The sequence below is a fragment of the Pristis pectinata genome, chromosome 1 (assembly GCF_009764475.1).
Source record: "Pristis pectinata isolate sPriPec2 chromosome 1, sPriPec2.1.pri, whole genome shotgun sequence".
In the NCBI taxonomy this organism is placed as follows: domain Eukaryota; kingdom Metazoa; phylum Chordata; class Chondrichthyes; order Rhinopristiformes; family Pristidae; genus Pristis; species Pristis pectinata.
In genome coordinates this window covers 107,160,097-107,178,164 of record NC_067405.1, presented here as the reverse complement: position 1 = coordinate 107,178,164, position 18,068 = coordinate 107,160,097, and the positions used below count along the sequence as shown (strand labels likewise).

The following is an 18,068-nucleotide window of genomic DNA, read 5'->3' as shown; positions in this document are numbered from 1 at the left end:
TTGCCCTGACCTTCAATCCACAATACGAAGTTCAGGGCGTGTAATGCCGGGACCCTCATGGATAGTCCCAACAGTGATAGATCCAAACACTATCTGAACACCCTTCCACTAGCATAGCTCAGGAACTCAGATGCTTTGACATCAACACCACTGCTCTGAGTGCGATACAGCAGGCAGGAGCTAGCCAGCTTAAAGAAAAGGCAGTGGGTACACCACCTTCTGGAAGGCCAATCTAGAGGAGGAGCAATATCCTCATGGACTGAGTTTTGCATCAAATGTAAGTTAGTCCGACATCTCAACAAGTCTTCCTGTGGAATTAGTGAACACCTCATGATTCTGCAGCTCACTCAAGCACGGAATCAAAACACTGTGGTCATCACACATACACCCCGACCCTGAAAACATCAAAGAAGGCCAAGGAGGATGACTTCTCTGACCTTGACCCAAAAGGAGACAAACTGATCTTCCTGGAGACATTAATGCCAAGGAAAAGTTGTCACTCTCTAGCAAGGCATGATCGTCAAGCAGACAGTTGGGAAAGCTAACTTCAATAGAGTTGTTCTCCTGACAAAATGCTAGGAGCAAAATCTGGTCATTAACCAACACCCTGTTCCATTGGAGAGATGAGCATGGGAGTTCAGGGCAACACCTGTCCAGGCAATGCACCTGTTAGATTCTATTATTGTCTAAGCAAAGGACCACAAGGATGTCTGAATCACTTGAAGCATGGTAGATCCTGATGACTGCTGGACTGGTAGCCACCTGGTTCACTCTGTTAGTTCCATCAACTTGATTCCAAAGCAACCTCATCAACAAAAATGTTGCCACATTCCTTGTTTTGATGGAGATTTTTATTTTTTTCTCTATGCATAACGGATTTTGTTATTGAATTTGCTATTCTAATTTACATTTTCTTCTTGATTCTTGCATATTTTCTCTTGTAATACTTCAGTCTCATTGATTAAGGAGATAGACAAATACCTGCACTGTTCACTCAGACTCCAGATTCTCTGTAATGGGTGCCATGCTATTTTTTTTCTCTCACTTCCATTACAAAATATATTGTACACTTAAACAGGTTAAAATCAGATTAACCGATATTAGTTGTTGTTTCCTGCCACAGGAAACAATTGTTTTCAATAATAGTACCTGTGCCCATTTTGACACGAATTTACACGTATGTAAGAAGTCATCCAGTTAAGCTACTTTATTTTAAACCTTTTGACAGAAGAACAGTAAAATCTCCTTAAAAGTCCGTATATACTGCTCCAATGTGATGCTACCCAATTGACTTCAAATATAGTACATCCATGGAGAGGGAGTGGTATTGGTTTATTATTGTCACTTGTACCAAAGTACAGTGAAAAAATTGTCTTGCGTACCATTCGTACAGATCAATTCATCACACAGTGCATTGAGGTAGTACAGAGTGCATTAAGGTAGTACAGGGTAAAAAGAATAACAGAATGCAGAGTAAAGTGTCACAGCTACAGGGAAGTGCATTACAGGTAGACAGTAAGGTGCAAGGTCAAACAAGGTAGATTGTGAGGTCAAGAGTCCATCTCATCATATAAGGGAACTGTTCAATAGTCTTATCACCATGGGATAGAAGCTGTCCTTGAGTCTGGTGGTACAGTATATGCCCTTAGGCTCCTGTATCTTCTGCTTGATGGGAGAGGAGAGAAGAGAGAATGACCCGGGTGGGTGTGGTCTTTGATTATGATGGCTGCTTCACCAAGGCAGCAAGAGGTATAGACAGAGTCCATGGAGGGGAGGCTGGTTTCCATGATGTGCTGAGCTGTGTCCACAACTCTCTGCAGTTTTTTGTGGTCCTGGGCAGAGCAGTTGCCATACCAAGCCATGATGCATCCAGATAGGATGCTTTCTATGGTGCATCGATAAAAATTGGTGAGTGTCAAAGGGGACGTGCCAAATTTCTTTAGCCTCCTGAGGAATTAGAGGTGCTGGTGAGCTTTCTTGGCCATGGCGTCTACGTGGTTGGACAAGGACAGGCTATTGGTGATGTTCACTCCTAGGAACTTGAAGCTCTCAACCCTCTCAACCTCAGCACCATTGATGTAGAAAGGTGCATGTACACTGCCCGCTTTCCTGAAGTCAATGACCAGCTCTTTTATTTTGCTGATATCGAGGGAAAGGTTGTTGTCATGACACCATGTCACTAAGCTCTCTATCGCCTTCCTGTACTCCGACTCATCATTATTTGAGATACGGCCTACTATGGTGGTATCATCTGCAAACTTGTACATGGAGTTAGAGCAGAATCAAGCCACGCAGTCATGAGTATATAGGGAGCACAGTAGAGGGCTGAGGATGCAGCCTTGTGGGGCACCAGTGTTCAGAGTAATCGTGCTGGAGGTATTGCTGCCTATCCTCACTGACTGTGGTCTGTTGGTCAGAAAGTCAAAGATCCAGTTACAGAGAGAGGTGTTGAGTCCCAGGTCCCGGAGTTTGGTAATGAGTTTGCTTGGAATTATAGTATTGAAGGCGGAGCTGTAGTCAATAAACAGTAGTCTAATGTAGGTGTCTTTACTGTCCAGATGCTCCAGAGATGGGTGTAGGGCCAGGGAGATGGCGTCCACTGTAGACCTGTTACAGCGGTAGTCGAATTGCAGTGCGTCAAGGTTATCTGGAAGGCTGGAATTAATGCATGCCATGACCAGCATCTCGAAGCACTTCATGATGGTGGATGTCAGAGCCACTGGTCAGTAGTCATTAAGGCATGTTACCTTGTTTTTCTTAGGTACTGGGATGATAATGGTCTTCTTAAAACAGGTGGGAACCTCAGATTGAAGCAGGGAGAAGTTAAATATGTCTGCAAGTACCCCCGCCAGCTGATCAGCACCAGATCTGAGCCCATGGCCAGGGACACCTTCTGGGCCAGATGCTTTCCTCGGGTTCACTCTCTGGAAGACTGATCTTATGTCCTTGATGGTGACCATGGGTTCAGTTGCATCGGAGGCTGTCAGGGTGGGTGGTGACAATCCACTTCTCTTCTGTTCAAATTGCACATAGAATGCATTAAGCTTATCAAGAAGGGATGCGCTGTTGTTAACTATGCTGCCCGACTTCATTTTGTAGTCCATTGTAGCGTGTAAGCCCTGCCAAAATTGACGGCTGGGTTGGGACTCTATTTTGAACCGGTATTGTCTCTTGGCATTCCTGATAGCTTTCCGGATGTCATATCTCGATTTCTTGTAAAGGTCAGAGTCACCAGATTTGTACGTAGCAGTCCTCGACTTCAGTAAGGAGTAGATCTCCTGGTTCATCCATGGTTTGGGAACACCCTGATTGTCCCCTTTGATACACAGTCCTCAACACACTTTTGATAAAGTCTGTGATGGTGGTGACATACTCATCAAGGCCGGCAGCTGAGTCTTTGAAAATGGACCAGTCCACTGACTCAAAGCAGTTGCGTAGAAGCTCATCTATTTCCTCAGACCAGTGATGCACAACTCTCTGTACTGGATTCTCCCATTTCAGTTTCTGTTTGTATGCAGGGAGAAGGAGCACAGCCTGGTGGTCAGATTTACCAAAGTGAGGCCCAGGGTTGGCTCGGAAGGCATCTTTGATATTGATATAGATATAGTATAGATGTTATTCCAAAGGAGCAATATTATCCTCTCAAATCCACAAAAACAATTTGATTCTGTAGTTTCTACTCTCTTTTTCTCTTGCCCACTGTCAGATTTTGATATAATCCCAATCATTCAGGATAGGGATGGACTTGCCAGGACAAGTCAGCCTGTGATAAGTCATGCTGAAATAATAATGCAATCGTGTTTGCTAGAAGATATATTCAAAAGGATTAAAGCAAAAAATGTGTTCCCTCAGCTACATCAGAATAACAGCTGCAAATTGGAATCAAAGGATGACTCAGTATCCCTGATAAAAATGAAGTCAGGTTTGTTACAGATCTATAGACAATTTGAAAGGGAAGTTAAATTGCTTTATTCTGCAAATTGGGTGCATTAAAATAATTTCAGTCCATTTCCATTGTATTTTCCCTGATTGCAAGAAACCTAATGAAAGGAGCCGAGAATCTTGGGATCTGAAGCTCTTGATCAGCTCCCGCTTTATTTGAACATGACTGAATTCCAGTGCAGCCAAAGAAAGCAGCTACATTTGGACACCAAGCGAACAGGAGCAGGACTGCCCGTTTCAGTGATGGCCATATAGAGGTTCTCATTGCAGAGGTAGTGTGAAGAAAGGAAGCCTTCTGTTTAGCTGGGGGATATCCTCTGTGCTACATTGTGAATATCCATCAGGGCATGATTGATAATCAATACTGCTTTTCGTGGCCTAAGTCTTTGGGGGCAGATATACCTGAGTTTGATGATACTCATCAACTTAACGGTCACCATTAATCCCAGCACGAAGATATGGTCGCATGTGTTCTCAGCCAATGGAACAGCTATATATCCGGTTCTTAAATGGCTTTCAGCTGTGGAGCTAATTCTTTATGGCCTTTGCCAGATAGCTGACTCCAGGCCCACCTAATGTGATTACTAGTTTCATCATAGTTGCAGATAATCAGTCCCTTCTGACTTGTGATCAACCTGCCATTCTTTCTTTTATCCCATTGTAAAAGAATGACTGGGGTACTTTAAAAATATAACCCAGTAATTAGGTTAGTGAAGGCCTTTCCAATTTAAATTTGGTGACATTTTGAGAATCTGATTTGTGAAAAAATACAAAGCTCTCTCCTTATTGCTTGTTTCCACAAAGAAAGTAATGTTTTTTGTTACCCTGGTACACAATACATTAGCCACCTTGATACATTGATGTACTGCAGATTGGCTCATGTTCCCCTGGAAGCATGGAATGAGCCTGAGGCATAAGAGTTAGAAGCTGAAGTGAACTTGGCACCCATTGGCAATATGTGCTTGTGGTAGAGTTTGGCTGAAGGTCAGGTTGCAGGGTTTACTCAATTTTTTCACAGTTCTCCTTGTGAGTCTTTGCCTTTACAAATTCCTGAGCATGAATTCTCAAATATGCTTCCCACTGTATACGTACCACCAGCTGGTCCCAGGCCTCATTCTAAAGTGATGGACATCCTATGATTTTGCAGTCTCTTCCTAAGTCACTATGAATGTTGTAAAATTGGAAATCGTTATTCATGGAGATTGAGTAAAGTGTGATGCTTTGAATAAAATCCATAAAAAAATCAATACTTGCACAGTACTGAAGCAACCACAACTCTGCACCAGTGCAAATTCTAGACTAATACAGCCAATCTCTCACTTTTACACTTACTCATTAGAAACCAGATAATTATTTAATTCATTAGTGTCAGGGCACATTCTTGCAGCAGCTAGAATTCTGTTCCCATCGCAGTTATATTTGCATTATGACCAGCTGGGAAAATATACAGTGGCATGCAAAAGTTTTGGCACCCCTGGTCAAAATTTCTGTTACTGTGAATAGCGAAGCGAGTAAAAGGTGACCTGATTTCCAAAAGGCATAAAGTTAAAGATGACACATTTCTTTAATATTTTAAGCAAGATTACTTTTTTATTTCCATCTTTTAGTGTTTCAAAAATAACAAAAAAGGAAAAGGGCTTGAAGCAAAAGTTTGGGCATCCTGCATGGTCAGTACAGGAAGTTCCCGGGTTACAAACAAGTTCCGTTTTTGAGACTGTTTGTAACCCGATTTTGTATGTAACTCGGAACCGTGTCCGCACATGCACACTTGGCCTGGGGATCGCGGCCGCGCATGCGCACTTGGCCCGGGGATTGCAGCCGCACATGGCCCCAGCCGCACATGCGCACTTGGCCCGGGGTTGGGCCAAAGAAGGTGTACCGCCGCCATGGTAGGATCGGGGGCCGGGCCCGCTTACGAACCGAAGGTCATTAAGACCACGAAGGTCGGTTCGAATGTACAGGTGTTCGTAAGTCGGGCATTCGTAAGTCGGGGACTTCCTGTACTTAGTAACACCCCCTTTGGCAAGTATCACAGCTTAAAAACGCTTTCTGCAGCCAGCTAAGAGTCTTTCAGTTCTTGCTTGGGGGATTTTTGCCCATTCTTCCTTGCAAAAGGCTTCTAGTTCTGTGAGATTCTTGGGCCGTCTTGCATGCACTGCTCTTTTGAGGTCTATCCACAGATTTTCCATGATGTTTAGGTCGGGGGACTGTGAGGGCCATGGCAAAACCTTCAGCTTGTGCCTCTTGAGGTGGTCCATTATGGATTTTGAGGTGTGTTTAGGATCGTTATCCTGTTGTAGAAGCCATCCACTTTTCACCTTCAGCTTTTTTACATAAGATGTGATGTTTGCTTCTCGAATTTGCTGGTATTTAATTGAATTCATTCTTCCCTCCACCAGTGAAATGTTCCCCGTGCCACTGGCTGCAACTGGCTGCAAGCATGATGGATCCGCCCCCATGCTTAACAGTTGGAGAGGTGTTCTTTTCATGAAATTCTGCACCCTTTTTTCTCCAAACTTTCCTGCGTTCTAACCACAAAATTCAGCGTCAGAAGTTTGCAAAGGAACATCTAAACAAGCCTGATGCATTTTGGAAACAAGTCCTGTGGACTGATGAAGTTAAAATAGAACTTTCTGGCTGCAATGAGCAAAGGTATGTTTGGAGAAAAAAGGGTGCAGAATTTCATGAAAAAAAATCTCTCCAACTGTTAATCGATCATGCTTTGGGCTTGTGTTGCAGCCAGTGGCACGGGGAACATTTCACTGGTAGAGGGAAGAATGAATTCAATTAAATACCAGCAAATTCTGGAAGCAAACATCACACCGTATGTAAAAAAGCTGAAGATGAAAAGAGGATGGCTTCTACAACAGGATAACGATCCTAAACACACCTCAAAATCCACAATGGACTACCTCAAGAGGCACAAGCTGAAGGTTTTGCCATGGCCCTCACAGTCCCCCAACCTAAACATTATGGAAAATCTGTGGATAGACCTCAAAAGAGCAGTGCATGCAAGACAGCCCAAGAATCTCACAGAACTAGAAGCCTTTTGCAAGAAAGAATGGGCAAAAACCCCCCAAACAAGAATTGAAAGACTCTTAGCTGGCTGCAGAAAGTGTTTACAAGCTGTGATACTTGCCAAAGGGGGTGTTACTAAGTACTGACCATGCAGGGTGCCCAAACTTTTGCTTCGGGCCCTTTTCCTTTTTTGTTATTTTGAAACTGTAAAAGGTGGAAATAAAAAAAGTGATCTTGCTTAAAATATTCAAGAAATGTGTCAGCTTTAACTTTATGCCTTTTGGAAATCAGGTCATCTTTTACTCGCTTAGCAATTTACAGTAACAGAAATTTTTACCAGGTGTGCCCAAACCTTTGCATGCCACTGTAGACTAATAAGCCTTTTTGTTGTTCCTTTAGTTTGTTATTTTCTTATTCAGTAGCTCTCTAGCAATTTTATAGAACCATAGAACAATACAGCACAATACAGGCCCTTCGGCCCACCATGTTGTGCCGACCTTTAAACCTCACCTAAGACTATCTAACCCCTTCCTCCCACATATCCCCCTATTTTAAATTCCTCCATATGCTTATCTAACAATCTCTTGAACTCGACCAACGTACCTGCCTCCACCACTATCCCAGGCTGCGCATTCCGTGCACTAACCACTCTCTGGGTGAAAAACCTCCTTCTGATATCTCCCTTGAACTTCCCATCCATTACTTTAAAGCCATGCCCTCTTGTATTGAGCAATGGTGCCCTGGGAAAGAGGCGCTGGCTGTCTACTCTATCTATTCCTCTTAACTTTTTGTATACCTCTATCATGTCTCCCCTCATCCTCCTTCTCTCCAATGAGTAAAGCCCTAGCTCCCTTTGTCTCTCTTCATAATCCATACTCTCCAAACCAGGCCGCATCCTGGTAAATCTCCTCTGCACCCTTTCCAATGCTTCCACATCCTTCCTATAATGAGGCGACCAGAACTGGACACAGTACTCCAAGTGTGGTCTAACCAGAGTTTTGTAGAGCTGCATCATTACCTCGTGGCTCTTAAACTCGATCCCATGACTTATGAAAGCCAACATCCCATAAGCTTTCTTAACTACCCTATGCACCTGTGAGGCAACTTTCAGGGATCTGTGGATATGAACCCCCAGATCCCTCTGCTCCTCCACACTACCCAGAATCCTGCCATTAACCTTGTACTCCACCTTGGAGTTTGTCCTTCCAAAGTGTACCACCTCACACTTCTCCATATTGAACTCCATCTGCCACTTCTCAGCCCAGCTCTGCATCCTATCGATATCCCTCTGCAATCTTTGACAGTCCTCCACACTATCCACAACACCACCGACCTTTGTGTCGTCTGCAAACTTGCTAACCCACCCTTCTACCCCCTCATCCAAGTCATTAATAAATATCACGAAAAGTAGTGGTCCCAGAATCGATCCTTGTGGGACACCACTAGTCACAGCCCTCCAATCTAAATGCGCTCCCTCCACCACAACCCTCTGCTTTCTACAGGCAAGCCAATTTTGAATCCACACGGCCCAGCCTCCCTTGATCCCATGCAGTCTGACCTTCTGAAGAAGCCTACCATGTGGAACCTTGTCAAACACCTTCCTAAAATCCATGTAGACCACATCTACTGCACTACCCTCATCAACCTTCCTGGTCACCTCCTCAAAGAACCCTATGAGGCTTGTGAGACATGATCTTCCCTTCACAAAGCCATGCTGGCTGTTCCTAATCAGTCCATGATTCTCTAAATGCTCATAGAACCTATCTCTAAGAATCATTTCCAACAGCTTGCCCACACAGATGTAAGGCTCACTGGTCTGTAATTCCCTGGACTATCCCTACTACCTTTTTTGAATAAGAGAACAACATTTGCCACCCTCCAATCTTCCAGTACCATTCCCGTGGACAACGAGGACTCAAAGATCCTAGCCAACGATTCAGCAATCTCCTCCCTCACCTCGCGGAGGTTAGGCTCCATCAGGCTCTGGGGACTTATCTGTCCTAATATTTTCTAACAGCTCCAACACATCCTCTCTCTTGATATCTACATGCTCTAGAACATTATCCTTACCAACACTGTCCTCAGTGTCATCAAGGCCCCTCTGTTTGGTGAATACTGAAGAGAAGTATTCATTGAGAACCTCACCCCCTTCCACAGCTTCCAGGCACATCTTCCCACCTTTGTCTCTAATCGGTCCTACCCTTACACTCGTCATCCTTCTGCTCTTCATGTACGTGAAAAAAGCCTTAGGATTATCCTTAACCCTACTCATCAAGGCCTTTTCATGTCCCCTCCTTGCTCTCCTCAGCCCCTCCTTAAGTTCCTTCCTTGCTACCCTATATTCCTCATGAGCCCTATCTGATCCTTACTGCCTACACCTTATGTATGCTGCCTTCTTCCTCCCAGCTAGTTGTTCCACCTCTCTTGTCACCCATGGTTCCTTCACCTTGCCATTCTTTCTCTGCCTCACTGGGACAAATTTATGCCTTACATCCTGCAGGGTATCCCTGAACAATGACCACATCTTCATAGTACATTTCTCTTCAAAAATGTCATCCCAATTTACACTCTCAAGTTCTAGCCTTATAGCCTCATAATTTGCCCTTCCCCAATTAAATATCTTTCAGTCCTCTTTGCTCCTATCCTTGTCCATGATAATGCTGAAGTATTCTGTATATACTTTTTTAATTGCAAGTTTATCAACAGTTCACATTCTACATAAGTGTTGGGAAATTGCAAGAATTTCTAATTGTCGCCATCTTTCTCCTCTCTCCCCCAACCCCAAGAGTCTTTTATTCTGGATTTCTAACAACTGCAGTATCCTTTCTCTTATAGTTCCAGCATTAATTTTCAGCTCTCTCCTCCAGCATTCAGCTCCCTCTATTTACATGTCCAGACAGATTAGCTGTGAGTAACAATCCTTCACCACCTTGTCTCAGCTGCCTCACTACCTGAGGTCATTCTAGTGTCATTTAATCTCTGGATCGCTACCCAAAGCAGCATTCTCTTTATTTTCTCCTTCACTTCTCTGCTACTTAAAACATGCATGTTTTCTGAGTTCTCCTAGTTCCGATGAAAGGTTGTCTACCTGAAATGTGAACACAGTTTCTCTCCTCAGATCATCTGACTGCTTGAGTATGTCTAGTAATTTCCATTTTTATTTTAGTAATGAGAGTAGTATGAGCATCCATGAAATGTGCATTACCTTTTGGAGTTATGCCTTTTGTTGTCCTGCAAAATATTCAAACAAATAAACCATGGAGTAAGACACAATTTATTACACATCTCATGGTGATCCTTATCAGAGGACTTAATGTTTTACAAACAACAAAAACTAGCATTCATCCAGAATATAAATACTACCAATGTAGTAAAGAGGCTGACTGGGATGCATGTGGCATTTCAACCTGTATCCAAGTGAGTATAACCTTGGTTATCTAAAATTCTCATTTAGTTACCTTTAATTACCTTTATGACAACATGAATAAGCAAAGTTCACAAACTACCATCTTTTCATGCTTCATGATATGTTTCATGTTTAATTCTACCAAAAGAAGCTTCACTTAACCATAATTTATGTATATAGACTACTATGCACTGACTTATATAAAGTGAAACATTATCAATAGATGTAAATGATTTATTATATTTAACAAAGGAAAATTAACTTCTTAAATATGTTCATATTGTTTCAGCTTGCACAGGTCATTATCTCAAGAGGCTACTCTCACAGACCAATTCAACCTTACCCTAGGCACTTATGACAATGCTTTACGTGTCAGTAAAGGCATCATATCAACCACACACCACCAAAATGAAGATCTTGCAAGCCAGTTACAATTAGCCATAGCAGAGCATGCAGACATGGAGATTAAACTGCAACAAGCATTGGAAGAGAAAAATGAATTAATTGAAAAAGTTCAGAAGTGAGTACTTTGACCATCTTTTAAAAGTTGGAGGTATACTTATCTTCTTTAATTCTTCAGCTCTGCTTTTGACCGTGATCAACACAGGTTTGAAATAAAAGACAAAAATTCTAGATTCTTTGATATTAGCATATATTTTCTAAATGACTTCAAATTACTTAAATAATTTAAATAGGGAATCAGGGAGTCTAAAAGGGGCCATGAAATGTCCTTGGCAAGTAGGATAAGGAATATCTCGAGGCTTTTTATCCATACGTTAAAACTGAGGGTAGATAGGGAAAGGGTAGGACCACTCAATGACTAAAGAGGGGATTTATGTCAGGAGCCAGATGAAGTGGGAGAGATACAAAATGAGTACTTTGCCCCAGTATTGACCAAGGAGAAGGACATGGAGGATCATGAGATCAGGGAGGGATATGCTGATATTCTAGGGTATGTTGATATCAAGGTGTTGGGTTTTTTGAAGAGCATTAAGGTGGATGTCCCCAGGGCCTGATGGGATCTGTCCCAGGTCATTGAGAGAGGCAACAGAAGGAATAGCCAATGTTATTCCTTTGTTTAAGAAGGACAAGAGGGACAAACCAGGAAATTATAGGCTGGTGAGCCTTACGTCAGTGGTAGGGAAATTATTTGAGAAGATTCTTAGGGATAAGATTTACTCACATCTGGAAAAGCATGGACTTGTTTGGGATAGTCGGCATGGCTTTGTGCCGGGGAGGTCATGTCTTACAAACATGATTAAGTTTTTTTGAGGAGGTGATGAAGATGGTTGAGGAAGGTAGGGCAGTGGATGTTGTATTCACTGAAGTCCCTCATGGTAAGCTGATTCAGAAGATTAAGGTACATGGGATCCTCAGAGACTTGGTAGATTGGATTCAAAATTGACCTGGCCATAGAAGACAGAGGGCATTGGTGGAGGGGTGTAATTCTGACTAGAAGTCTGTTACCGCAAGGATTAGTGCTGGGATGTCTGTTGTTTGACATGTATATAAATGATTTGGATGAAACTATAGGTGGGCTGATTAGTAAGTTTGTAAATGGCATGAAAATTGGCAGAGTTGTGGATAGTGATGAAGGTTATCAAAGGATACAGCAGGATATAAATCAATCGGAAATATGGAAAGAGAAGTGGCAGATGGAGTTTAATTTGGACAAGTGTGAGGTGTTGCACTTTGGGGGATCAAACGAAAGAGGAAAGTATACAGTAAATGACAGGATCCTTAGGAGCACTGATGTACAGAGGGATCTTGGGGTGCAAGTTCATAGCTCCCTAGGTTGGGGCATTGAGCCTAAAAGTTGAAAAGTTATGTTGCAACATTTAAATCTTTGTTTCTGCCACATTTGGACTATAGTGTGCAGTTCTGGTTGTTGCATTGCAGGAAGGATGTGGAGGCTGCAGAAGAGATTCACTGGGATCTTTCCTGGATTTAGAATATTAGCTCTGAGGAGTGGTTGGACAAACTTAGATTGTTTCTCTGGAGCTTCGGAGGCTGAGGGGCAACCTGACAGAAGCACATAAAATTATGAGAGGCATAGATAGAATAGAAAGTCAGTCTTTTCCTCGGGTAGAAATCTCAAATACTAGAGGTCATAGATTTAATTCGAGAGGGGGAAATTTTAAAGGAGATTTGCAAGGCAACTTTTTTTTAACACAGAGGGTGCTAAGTGCCTGGAATGAGCTGCCAAGGGAGGAGTTGGAATGATAGCAGATACGATAGCAACATTTAAGAGGCATTTAGACAGGCACATGAATGGAGGGATATAGACCATGTGCCTGATCTCACTCCTGTATGCCGCCTCATCACCATCCAGCGAGGCAGATGGGAATTGTTTAAATTGGCATCATGGTCAGCACAGATACATGAGCCAAAGGGCCTGTTCCAGTGCTGTACTGTTCTATGTACTGAAAGGGAAGTTAGAAAGATGATACTTCCAAAATACTAGCTTCCCACTAACTCAGAATTTATGCATTTGAGCACTATATTTGGATTTAAGAACACAATCGAGGCTGATACTGTGTTACTACTACTGTGAGATTGCTGCATTGTTAGGTGTTGAGTAGCTGTAAATTGCTTTTGGATATCTTACATTTATTTTTCGTGACATGATTCTCAAGCCTCTTAAATATTAGCTTCTTCTAGGGTTTCTCGTCAGCGGATAATCATTTAAATACAATCTCATTTAATAAAGGTGTGGAGATGAAAGGCACAGGAAAAATACGAGTTAACTTTTGCATGTTATCTCCTGTATAGGATATAAAATGAGGTTCTTGATTGTCCCAATGGGTTATGTAAATATTAGTAAGGCATCATTTAAAGAGTAAGGAGCTCCTGAGCATCCTCCAATATAATTTGTGAACATCATTTCAATTAGCATCCCCAGCCCAAATTAATCATTGCTGTTTGATGATTCTGAAGTGTTAAATTGGCTCCATATCTGTCTATGTAACAGCAGGTTACCAAGTAAACTAATAGATGTGAAGTAGTATACATTTCTGGAATATATAGTGAAGACTACTTTCTTGTAAGTCACAATATTCCTTGGAAAAAACTTGTTTTATTTTAGGTAAAATAAATTAGCAAATACTGGTTGGCACTTTCTCCCTCTTCAGAGAACAGTATAAAATAAATAAGTCAGAGAAAGAGGGATTTCCTTACATTGTTGCCTTTACAATCTCAGAGAGTAAAGGGGAATTAGAAATTTGGTGGTGAGGGGTGTGGGATTATTGGGAAAGGAAATAATCATATCTGTACTAATATTACACAGCAGCCCAAAACTAATTTGTAATTTCTAGCAACCTTTGTGCTTAAAAGGAAGTTCCTATCAATTTGGGAAGTTAATTCTGTGATGAGGTGCATTTCCTCCACACAGTGGCTGCACCTGTAATTTTTATCACAGTGAAGGAACATGTCAAAGTACACGTAGTGATGCTGCTAGGAGGTGATTATTGCTACTGTGGAGCAATAGCACAGAAGAGCCAGATTCACAAGCTTGATCTCCCTTTGCACCAAGGGTAATTAACCAAGTGTTAAGAGGTGTATCTGTTGCCAACATCAACAGAGACAGGCAGGAGTGTTATATTGTGGAACATGCAGCCTGAAGAAACTTTGTGGAGTGAATTCTGGAATTTCCAGAAAAGCTTATGAAGCTATATTTGTCCATGGTTTTAGGTGGAGATGGTCTCATCTCTTATATTAAGAGAACGTGTGCTACCAGCATTAGCTGTTCTCCTCACCACCCACAGTAAGTAGTTTCATGAGTAAGTTTGGCTGTGGGCATTCCTGTATCCTTGTTTCTAGTGGAAGATGTGAAGCAATACAGCATGGATTAAAGGGCAATGGGAAAAAATGAGGAGATGTCATACAATATATTATACCTTTCAAGAAAACTATAGGCTACACACAACTTGTGAAGGTCTCAGCTTCTAAACCTGGCATGTGTTGTGCTCTCTTATACTATCCTTTTTTGGATACAGAAAACTGACAGACTTGACTCTCCACCTCCCAGTCACTATGACACAGAGTGAGGCCACGTTGCCTCCCAGCAGAACAATCACATCTCATCATGGATGGTGATGAGGCGGCATACAGGAGTGGAATCAGTCAGCTGGTTGAGTGGTGTCGTAACAACAACCTTTAGGAAGGGGAAGTCAAATGAACACAAACCAGTCCTCATTGGAAGGTCTGCAGTGGAAATGGTGAGTAGCTTCAAGTTCTGAGGTGTCAACATCTGTCCTGGGCCCAGCACATAGATACAACCATGAAGAAGGCACGCCAGTGACTCTACTTTTCGTAGAAGTTTAATGAGATTCAGCATGGCATCGAAGACTCTAATAAACTCTGGCTGCATCATGGCCTGGTATGGAAACTCTGATGCACAGGAATGTAAGAGGCTACAATGGTCTGGACTCAGCCAGTTCCATCATGGGTACAGCTCTCCCCACCATCAAGGATATCTACAAGAGGTGATGTCTCAGGAAGGCGGCATCCTTCATCAGGGACCCCCACCATCCAGGCCATGCCCTTTCTCGTTGCTGCCATTATGCAGGAAGTACAGAAGCCTGAAGACCTTCACCTCAAGGTTCAACAGCAGCTTCTTCCCCACTGCCATCAGATTCTTGAACCGACCTGAAACGCCTTAACACTACATCGGACTATTTTTTTTTCTCTGTCTTGATCTTGCACTAGTGTTGTTATGTTTACTTTGCACACGTGTAAGTTATGTATAATTTATGTTAATTTAAGTTTATGTTAAATTATGTTTGTCCTTGCCTTGTAATGTACTGTGCTGCTGCTGCAAAAAGCTAATTTTCATAGCATTTATACCCTGTGTATGTATGCCTATGACAAAAAATAAACTTGAACTTGAACTTCAAAGCCCACTCCTCTTATTCCCCTGTAGTGGTGCACCTTAGTCTCTCTACCATGCCCAACAACTTCCCTTTGATTATTTTGCCACACATTTTACCTACACTCACAAATAATTTACAGGAGCCAATTAACCTACAAACACATTTTTGGGATAAGGGAGAAAGCTGGAGCATCTGAAAGAAATCCATGTGGTAACTGGGAAACATGCAATCTCTGCACAGACAGCATCCAGAGTCAGGTTCTGGGAGCTGTAGGTCAGCTGTACTAACTGCTGCACCACCATGCCATCTATGTTCTGCTAATCTCTATAACCAAGAGGAGTTTCATGGGATGGAGCAGGCTTTGTAATACAGGTAAACCTTGGAGGTTAGATCCTGAGTCCTTCCCAGGGCACTCTAAAGGATTTTGGAACATCTCTAAACCACTTACTTGTACTTAGCTTTTTGCATAGTGTTGCAACTTATGAATGGACTCAAGGTAACCCTGGCATAAGGCTGAGGGATCAGGTGCAAAGTCAATGATCTGTCACTGTTCTAACCGGTGAGTCCAGCATTAAGCAGAAGATCAGTTGGATTTGCATAATTAACCACTTACACATGGAAGTTTAAGCTGGTGTTGAGCATGGCAGAGAGCTGGCATCATCATCTGAACCAAGGTAAGCATGCTAAAGGTCAGCATGCTCCAGCAGAAAGAGGGAATTGTGTCATCTTCTACAGAAAGACCTGTGCTGATAATCGGTGACCCAGACAAATCATACATTGCTGTGAAATTGACAACTGCCCTAACTTCGAATCAACCACTTGTGAATCATCTGTCACCTTTGATTCTTTCAAAGCAGGTTTTGGTCAGATTATGAGAAATTTTGCCATTCAGTTGCTTTGGCATGGTAGAGCTATTGTTATCATATTACTATCTCTCCCAAAGGGACGATGCACTAAATGGCATGTAAATGGCATTGTATGTGTTCCTACATTTGAATGCAACATCTTTCTTAACAAAAGTATATAACATTCACTAAATTTTCAAAATTTCTTAACAAAAGTATATAACATTCACTAAATTTTCAGCTCCCTCCCTGAACTTTGCAAAGAAGATGGTCAAGGCAGAAATAAGAATACCTATGTTTTGTTTTTGAGGTGAGGTCCCATCTATTGCCCATCCTTAAATGCCTTTGAACTGAATGGTTCATGGACCATTCATTTGGACAGTTAAAAGTCGGTCATATTGCTAAGGGTCTAGAATGACATTTATACCAAATCTACGAAGGTTAGCAGATTTCCTTCCTCAAAGGATATTAGTGAACCAGATGGAGTTTGAAAATAATTTAGTAGTATTGTGACCACCATTACTTATACTATGGTTTCATTTAATTAATTTCATCAAATGAAGTGAATTGAATTTCTTGAACAGGATTGGAATTTATGTTCCTGGATCATTACCCCAGGCCAGTCCATTACAACTATCTTTAGGTTTGTGGTGACGAGGCTTTTTTCCCTTGCTGTCATGGATTAATGTCTGTTCAATTTTCAGACCACAAGAAACATTCTATCAGAATTGCACTAGGAAATACATAAGGGTGTTGAATCACCTTCATTGCCTGAAAGGTGAAGGAGGTCTGTAATATGCTCTGGATCATTTATCCTAATAGTTGCAGTTTGCTGTGCTCAAGATGACCTTGGTATTCAGAAAGGACCAAACCCCGGAGAAGTAGCCCATGTTGCTCTTTGCAATTGTGAAAAATCTTTGGAGAAGTGACCTTTGTTGCTTTGGAAGCCATGTAACCGGGAAAGAAGCAGCAGGAAGGCCATCCCTCAAAGAACTCCTCAGTCACTGCTGCAAGGGCTCCTCAATTTATTAACCAACTGTTTTTTTTAAATCTGTTCAAAAGTCTCAACGTTGTTAATTCTTATTTCCCATTTTGAAATAAGTAACAAATTGATAAGTCTGATATCTGCCCACCAGGACCACCCCTACCAAGAGCTCTTTGCAATGTGTGACCAACGTACAAATCTAAATAATGTGAATGAATAACTGGACATAACATAAATTAGCCTTTCTGAGTGACTATAAGCTCCAGCTTTAAGTAAACATGATAAATCTATCTTTTTTATTGCAAAGCCTTAAAAGTAATCTGAACTCATATTAACTCTTTTATCATACTGTCTTTTCCCTAAAATTTAAGCATATTGTTCTTTCTCTTGGGAACAATCTGAGGGCTAATATCAGAAGAATTGATTGACTATTGCAACTGTACAAAAACTGATAGGGCTGTAGTGGCCTCTTATGCTCATTTGATGCTAGAAGAGAGCCACAGCTCACTGGATCTCTGGCGCTTCTGCAGGACAGCCTGATGCCATCTTCTAGAAATGACTTGTGATATCCTGAGAGGGAAAATGAAAAACCTGGTGTACATTATTGAACACCACACACAAGTCCACTTCAGCCTCTACCATTGTGATTGGCTTTGACTACAAGCTGTCCAATCTCCTTTGATAGAACCCCTTTAAAACCATTCCTTCAGCTTGGCATGATTTAGGAATAGCAATGCTTTTTGCTTCAAACAAAATGGCTGTATCTTGTAAAGCAAGAGCAATTGAACAAGAATTAGGAATCTGTTGAAAACCTTTAATTACAAGCCAATTTTATTCAAAATTCAGCAAGGTAGCCATCAGACCAAACCATTCTATGAGTTTGAATTGACGAAAGATCTGAAATAATTCCGCAACGGTCACTTATCCATTGAATGAAGTCAGGTCCTTAAGATAAGATAGAAAAATGGTCCTAAGTTGGGCTGAAACTAATTTTACTCGAT

At 41.8% G+C, this 18,068-nt stretch overlaps 1 protein-coding gene across 4 annotated transcripts in view; it reads left to right on the top strand.

The window, feature by feature from the left end:
- The window catches only part of mipol1 (mirror-image polydactyly 1), a 225,614-nt gene that overhangs the window by 196,203 nt on the left and 11,343 nt on the right, over window positions 1-18,068 (top strand). For all 4 annotated transcript variants that reach the window (XM_052033337.1, XM_052031773.1, XM_052032565.1 and 1 more), the window contains one exon: window positions 10,656-10,886. In XM_052033337.1, the coding sequence (XP_051889297.1) occupies window positions 10,656-10,886 (231 nt within the window). The remainder of the gene's footprint in view (window positions 1-10,655; window positions 10,887-18,068) is intronic.